The sequence below is a fragment of the Eurypyga helias genome, unplaced genomic scaffold (assembly GCF_000690775.1).
Source record: "Eurypyga helias isolate BGI_N326 unplaced genomic scaffold, ASM69077v1 scaffold24044, whole genome shotgun sequence".
NCBI lineage: Eukaryota > Metazoa > Chordata > Aves > Eurypygiformes > Eurypygidae > Eurypyga > Eurypyga helias.
The window spans coordinates 16,351-24,528 of NW_010247175.1; the positions used below are offsets into that span (position 1 = coordinate 16,351).

The 8,178-nt window shown below is 48.9% G+C and overlaps 1 protein-coding gene across 1 annotated transcript in view; it reads right to left on the minus strand.

Moving 5' to 3' along the window:
• Positions 1–4,892, minus strand: part of RILPL1 (Rab interacting lysosomal protein-like 1) — a gene marked incomplete at its 5' end in the record, with an annotated part of 16,845 nt that extends 11,953 nt beyond the window's left edge. The window contains one exon of the mRNA XM_010150664.1: positions 4,742–4,892. Within this exon, the coding sequence (XP_010148966.1) occupies positions 4,742–4,892 (151 nt within the window). The remainder of the gene's footprint in view (positions 1–4,741) is intronic.
• Between the last annotated feature and the right edge of the window lie 3,286 nt (positions 4,893–8,178).

Sequence of the window (8,178 nt, forward strand, 5' to 3'; positions counted from 1 at the left end):
AATAACTGCCCTTCAGAGAAAAATACTACGTGACATTTCACTTGTGAAAGGTGTTTGGAACTTTGCCAAGAATCCAACATTGATCCTGTCTGAAATAAAGGTCTAGATTAGCCTGAAGTCTGACCAACAACTCATCAGATGTCACAAATCACAAACCAGGAAGCACTCTTCCACTATTTGCCGTTACGGACACGATCAGGCACTGGTATTACAGCGATGGGCTCTTCAGAGCAAACACAGACCAGGTGATTTAATGTGGGGAGGTGATAAATCTGACCCCCTAACCTTTCCTGGTAACTGGACAGAGACATGCAGTTTGATGCTCCTACGCGATCACATTGCACAATATCCCGTAGGATGGCTTGGAGAGGAAAGCCTGTGCCCAGGGCAGTGTGGGGCTGCTCTGGCCAAAGCCCAGCCCAAGCAGGAGCTCAAATCCAGGGTCTATGGCTGTCTTCTCCTATTCCCTTAGCAAAGTACTCCGTTACGTAGGCCCTCCGCTTCCTCCTGTTACGAACTGCGAGCGGTGACAATTCTCTCACCCCTCTGGGGTGGCTGGAAAGCCACTTTTCAATATCCTAAAGCAGTTCCCACATCAGAAATATGCTGCGTACACATCAAACGTATCCAGGCAGTCAGGTCTCTTATTTTCTAACGTCAGCTCAGGCTTTCTGGTTACGTTCTTCCTCCATCAGAGAAATCCAGAGGTGCTCCCATAAAAGAATGCAGGCTGTGTGCCTCAGGAACTCCAGCTTACAGACTATTGACAGATGGAACTGATGGGTAATAGAGCAGAGCAAGACAACGCTGGGAGAAAGGGGTAGCTCTTTGGTGGTCGTGCACTCTGCAGCAGCTGGGGGTTCCCGTGCAGCTGTAAAAGGCATACCCCTGCAAACGGGGAAGAGCAGCTCCGACTCGCTCTTGCTAAAAGAACAGAGAACAGGTAACCTCTCTGCTGGGAGGATGGCGATCATGGCTGGCCGGGAGTTTGGTTCAGAGGACGTGTTCCTGTCAACCCCAGAGAAGAGCTGAGTGACACAGTGTGCACGTTCTAGCCCTACATTCTCAGCTTCATTTGAATTCCCTGCTACACTTGCTGGCTGTATTTCCAGACCCTGCTCCGCGTCACCTCTCTGCTCTAGGTTCTAGTTCTTCGCATTTTAATTCTCCACTGCGCTACCAGCTCTTACCCTCCAGGCAGGGCAGGTGGACGCTGACACACGCTGCTACTTAACTCTTCTAAAAATCCCCACGCTCCTACCACAAGTCTGGGCCACCACCATATCCCAAATCCCACTGCAGGCTCCTGGATCCACCCCTGCAGCCCGTCTCAGGGCTGGGGCCTAAAACATCAGTTGTATCTAAACCCAAAACCATCCAAACTTTGCCCCGAAGCAGAGTGACTGCAGCGAAACTTCAAGTGGTGGGTCACCCCAGGAGCTGCGGAGAGGGAGCGTGGCTAGATTCCTTAATACTTGCGAGGTGCTTTGAGATCTCTAGATAGCAGCTGCTATTTAAAGAATAAAGCACGGTTTCAACGCTGACTGCTTTTCCTCCCACTGTGCTCATTCTTCTCCCTAACATTCCACGAACCTAAAAGACTCCAACTGTGTGCACGGATCACTACATTATCCCTTTTATTTCAAGGGGAAGGAAAAGGAAAGGTGAGAAATGTTTGTGAAACAGTCACATCTTCTGTCTCCTCAGGCGTGCCCTAAATGTAATTATCTACCAATAATTCAGATTCTAGTAGCTGCAAGATGTTAAGAGGCACACCCAGCCTAGGCACATCCTATGAGCAGCTTCCTGAGGCTTGCTGTGAGCACAGCATTGTTCCAGCGGGAGAGGGGAAAGCAGCTGGGAAAAAAAAAGGAACACCCTTTATGTTTAGGGATCTGTTCACTGATGTGTTTATACATCTGTCACAACAGGCCTGTGGCACACCACCACCACCTAAACACGCAGTGGTTTGCTTCCACTTTTGGAAGGGCCTGGCAGGTGTCTCAGCAGCCCAGCACAAGGGGCTCGCACCGCTGCTGACGTCCTGCCACTTGGCTACGTCACCGCGAACAGCAGCTCTGGCTGGAGCGGAACAGCAGCCGGCTTGTCCTGTTCCACACAGGTTGGCTCAGGTTCGCTGTGGCACCGTACCAGGGTGCTCAGTCAGCGCTGCCAGCAGTGCTGTTTGAGCGTGGGAGGAGTAGCGTTAATGGATGTTGGAGCCTCATCCCCACCCTCCCTGTATATTTTATATTCTGCCACATCCTTTCACATGACCCTGCTCTGCTGGGACTCTGGGCAGGTGCCCTCTGCGCCGGACGCTCCTGTTCAGACGGGGCCGCTCCTGCTGCTCTCACCAATGCCTTCATTATGCTCTGATGAGACAATTAATTGGCAAGGACCGAATCTCAAAGTCCTGCACGCCCAAATCACCGGCCTCTGTTGCCTGTGCTAAAAATAACTCCTTTAACTGTCTGGCGAGTAGGCAGCGAGCTGTTAATCCCAGGGGCTAGCCGCTAAGGGGAGACATGACCACAATACTAAATCGTGCTGGTCAAAGCTAGTTCAGCTAACAAAGCGTTGAGCTTGAGAACCTGCCTCTGGAGGCTCTACGTGCATCACATCAAGAGATGGAGACTGACAAAAAGCAGCCTGGCTCATTTTTGACACTATCCAAACCAGTCGTTTGAGACAAATCTATCCCCATCCACAAATGACCCAATTTCCTAAAAGAAAAACAGTTGGGTTTGATATAATAGGTCCCAATAATACAATAGGGCTGCTATAAATTATTGTAATTTGACTTAAATCAATGATTTTGGCCAAAGAATTTCCCTGATCCCAGAATCTGATCTCTGGAATGGGTTTATGGGTTTTGTTTGTGTTTTTATACTTGGGTAGACACAGTAAAAATAACGTGAAAAGCATGCTTGGCATTTGCTTGGCTAGCTGAACATGAAGAGTATGGCTATATTTAAATACAAGCACATGAGCTGCAGTAAGCCAGATACCCACTGTGGGGGAAAAGAAGAAGAAAGAAAAGAAGAGAAAACAAAGGGGAAGCCGGCTGTTTCCAACAAGGTGTCGTAGCCTTCGCGGTCCGTGACTCGTCACTGTCATGCGGAAATTTTGCATGGAGTTTGTACGGCTGACATTGAGCTGCTGCTTTGCCATTAACTGACTTCTAAACTGAAACCGTTGCGTTTGTTTGTAAAGAAAGTGGTGATCTTGAGAGGTTTAATGATTTTTGTATTTTGAAGATTTCGTTGTTCTCCACCCCAGGGGAAGTGAGCCATGCTCAGCCTCTGGAAGAAAGCAGGCTCAACTTCTGCAGCGCTGGACAGTTTCAGCCACCTACAGCCAGCTGCCATGTAATCCCAACCTCCGGTGTCTGGAAGAGGATATCCCTTCGTTCCTAACGCTTCAGCGGAGAGCTGCAATGGCTCAGCCGTGTGGTCTGGTTTTCAGCTCGGGCAGCGACTGCACGCTACGCGCAAGATGAAACTCCCTTCTGAGGGAGCCATGACTTCACTGCCAACCAGAACCCACCGTGGCATCAAGCAGTGGACACGAGTCCTGTTCCTGTAAAAACAGGTCGGAAAGCCACCCCCTTCCAGCCTGCCTCACCATCCCAGGCACATTTTGCTGCCGGAGTGATGCTGCCACCATCCTCAGCTCAAGGCTGCCTCATCCCCAAAGCTGCACCGACACCTTTTTTCAACTCCTCAGCTTCAACCCCAGCTAAGCATCACGAAACGGCCTCGGTAGCCAGCAGCCTCTACAATGTGCTGTGAGCTGTGGGGCCAACAGAGCTCTGGTCACCTGCTCCTGGGAAAGAGCTATTTGCTGGCGATAGCCATCGTTCCCGCCACTGCAGTGAAATCTACCCACACTCATGAGCCCGAGTCTCGTGGCTCATTCTGCCTCCAGAAGGAAGTTGCCCACAAACTGGGTGTTTCCGCTGGCGATAGCCATCGTTCCCGCCGCTGCAGTGAAATCTACCCACGCTCATGAGCCCGAGTCTCGTGGCTTGAACTTCATTCTGCCTCCAGAAAGAAGTTGCCCACAAACTGGGTGTTTCAACTCTTTACAACTCACCCGCTCCCTGGACTGTAAATCTCTAAATTGGCTGTAAGTCCCATACAAGTGGGGGAACCCTATAGATGGGTAAACCAGATAAATTCAGCCTCTCCTGTTCTACAGGAGTATCGCAGTATTCTCCCAGAATATCTCCATATGGTGAAGCGATACAATTCAGACAAAGAAATCTTGATTAGCAGCTTTACAAACAGTCATCCTGAACAGATCAGCTTATTTTTGTGCATAATGGTGTGAAATAAACACTGCAGAATGGATTGTTGTTTGGGTTGCAAAACATAAGGAGGGCTTAAGAATGTTTTTTGCAAGATGCAAACTAAAAAGAAAAAAAAGTGATATACTGTAAAAAAATTTAAAAGAAGCTAGACTTTACTTTCAGAGATGCTTCTCAGACAAACAGAACACTGTTCAGGCTTTTCTTCCCCTCCTACCCCCACCTATTATTATGTCTTCAGTATCACCGTGTATTCAGAGATTTTTCTAGTCAGGTTAAAGGAAAAAAAAAAAAACCAAAACCCAACAACAACCCCCAGACCTGCATTAATCCATTGCAAAATAAGCCAGAACATCCAGTCAGAGTATTTTGATAAAGTATTGCTTTTTATAACAAAAGCAAGCACTGAATTTGAAGTATCAAACTTGCCTTCATGCTTCTGAAATTCCTCTTCTGTGAAATTAATGTCTTTGTGAGACAAGTTTGTCATCAGTTGTTTATTCTCCTCCTGCAGCTGTGCAATTTGGGTAAGGAGGTCCTGTGCTTCCCCTCTCCAGACATCCTCCACCAGTTCTAATTCCTAAAGGGTAGACCGGGACAACACATTTATATTTTTTAAACATGTCAAGAGTCTTTGCCTGGAGTATTTACAGATCAAACCAGTAACAATCCTACTGCGGTTCTTACAGAGAACAATTAAATGAGACTACTTGGAATTTCTTAGAAGACAGCCACTTTTCTACTGCCAGCATCAAGAAACCAACTATCCAAGTCTCCTTTTGCTACATGCTGAATGTAAACACAGGAGACAATTCCTGGAGGACACTTTTGACCTGCAAGTCACCCAAAGGATGGCTCCTCGCACCTCATTTTGCTGGGAGGACCAGATAAGGGGAGTGGCTGTGTTAGACAACCAAACACGAGCAACAATTACCTCCTGCATCCTGGGAGCGGCCGCAAAGGCGGTTATAAACGCCCCAGAAACATCACACCGCGTGGGCCAGGGCAGGCAAGGTTAGGCATGCTCATCTGGGGAGTAGCATCTCTAGTCTCAATTACGGCTATAAAATAATGAGTGCGTGACACTGCAGCAGAGCCAGAGCTCCTCGTCCACGTGGTAAACGCCAGACAAAAGTGTGCTGCTTCTTACGTACATTGTTCTAAATGGAATGTCTTGCGTGGCATCTGTGTTAGCGCAGCGAGGCCAGTCACAACAACAGCTCCCATTTGTCGGGAGGGACACTGTGTGTCCACAGCAGCTGTCACCCGTCCCCGCGAAGGTCAAATTAGGACAAAAAATACAAGGTCCTCAAGGAAAACCAGTTGTATTTAGGGCTCTACTTGTTCCAAAAGCCTTTACCATAAATCCTGCTTCTGCAGTGGGGGGCATTCTCTGCTCCGTTTCCATGCGTGTGCTCCAAACACGAAAAGCTGCAGGCGAATCGCTGGCGCCCAGCTGAGTCACTCGCTGACTTTCACATCCACCCAGCACGCCCCTTTCCTACCTAACAACACCACGCATTCAGACACCAGCCCTGCCAAGCACAGCTCTAGGCTAAAATAAGCTCTGCTGAGAGATTAAAGGATAGCTTTCTGCTTTCAATGCATGCTCTGATAATGGGAAATCATGTTCCTATTGACTTTCGAGTCCAAATGCCATTTTCTTCCAGCATGTATTACTGCACTGCTGTCATAAAGCTTGCTAAGAAAGACAACACTGTACACTCCAAGTAACACATAGGTGTTGTAAGCTACGCAACGTAATCATTAAAAAGTAAAGAAAATTTCATAAATCGCCTCTATTTCACATGAAACTCTGAGGAAAAAGCAAATCTGTAATGAAACTTCATGCTGCCGAATACCCAGACTATTTACAGCGGTGCTGCGTGTCACAACTCCGTCGCTAAAACAAGGCACTGACCTAGTTTAGATAATAAAACAGCGTGTTCATCGGTTTTAAGCAGAGCGATGCAACCAAAACAGACCACACACAAACCCCCAGACTGCCTAAGCCCACACCGTTTACGTGTGGCCGCGCTGTAAACGCACAACTAGGCTAAGCTCTGCCCGGGCAAATTTCTGTTTTATTGCTCTTGAAGAGCCCAGTGAATTGGAGCAGAAATTAACTTCCAAACCTTCCTTAGCGGGACACCCGACAGAGAAGGCAGATCTCGGGGCCCGTAGGTGCCAGCCAGCTCTGCAAGCTGCAGGCAGTGCTAAGCCAGGCTTATGGGCAGAACAGAGTCGCATTTAAAGACTTTCAGTGCTAAAATCTCAAAGTGATGCTTGCAGGGACCACTAAAAGCTTGTCTGGATTGGTTTTTGGAGGCTTTTAGGTCCCAATTGTTTCTCAGTCTCTGTTTTTTCTGCTTCCCAGCACCTGTCCCGTGACAGCCTTCGGACCCTCACCCTGGAACGCGGCTGGAGGCATCGCTGCTACGGGGACTCGGCGCATTGGGAATCCGCTCAATTCAAAAAATAGGTATGTATCATGTATGTTATTTTCTCTGTGGAGATATTATTTCCACAAGCATGTTCTCTGGACAGCGTGAACTGTCCAGAGACAGTTTTGTGACCATCAGAGAGGCTGGCAGAGCAGAGATGCTGAAGTGGCGGGGGATCAGCTGACACCTGGCAAGCGCAGTGTCACACAGCTGACATGCTCAGGAAGCTTTTTAACACACACGGGAACCCCGGCAGCAGGTACACAGAACACCAGCTTGCACAACCACACTGGGTGTTGCTGCCAGGCCCAGTTCAGCATCCGCTCCACCACGCAGCGTTCTGCAAGTAGCAGAGAAAAAAAAAATCTCTGCGCAGTCAACGGGGAGATGTGACTCATGGCAGTCAGGGGTGTCACCCAGGGGTGACAGGCCCTCAAAAAGCCTCCTGGAGCGAGGGCTCGGGAAGAGCTCGCTGGAATCTAGCGGAGGGCCCAGGCACAGTACGGGACCAGCGCAACCTCCGAGGTAGATCCGTTAGAAAGGCAAAGGCACAGGTACAGGGACTTAGATCTGTTCTCTAGACCTTCTTCCTTCGTGGCATGGAGACCCACCAGGGCTCTGTGCATTAAAGATCTTCTGCCATCCTTTTCAGAGACCTCTCCCTGAGACTTCTGCCAAATGTTGCAGACTCTACCCTTGATTTTTCATTTGCTAAGCACTAGCTGACTCTTTTTGAAAGATCAAACTCCAATTTATTTAAATTAAAGCCAACTCTTGAAGTTTGAGGTTTCTCTGGCAGAAATTCCCTGTCTCCTCTTTCTTCAGATTTTGCGTGTGCAGGCGGGAGCGGTGCGAGGCAGCACTGGTGATTTGGCACAGCCACTAGAACAACCACTTCTTTAACTCAGCTTTCTGGATGGTTGAAGGAGCAGATCAGCCACTTCCACTGCAGCGAGCGGAACAGCTCATGCTGTCCTGCCACATGACGTGGGAAATGATCTCTACCTCGGGCTTTCATGGAATTGGGGTCAGGGAACACTATGACGACCCCAGATCAAGCCAAGGGACAACATCTTTCCATCAGAGGCCAGAGCAGGAATTTGGGTGAGTGCACTTCCCTACTCCAGCTCTAAGGCTGCCCTGAAATCACTTGGTCCTCCATCTCTCTCTCCCATGACCTGCCTACCCGGTGAGCATGCCAGGAAAAGCAGACTGCTAAATCATTCCCAGCTCTGGAGAGAAAAGTATTATAGTCACTGACCTTTCCCGGCCTAGCAGGAAGCAGCACTATCCTCTCGCCAGGAGAGGGGATGGAGCAGGACTCCTAATCGGGGAGACACCAGGGGAAGGAAATGCAGTGACTGGAGAAGGGGTGGAGAAAGGGAAGGAGGAAGGAAACTTCCAGGAGGGAAAGAAAAAAAA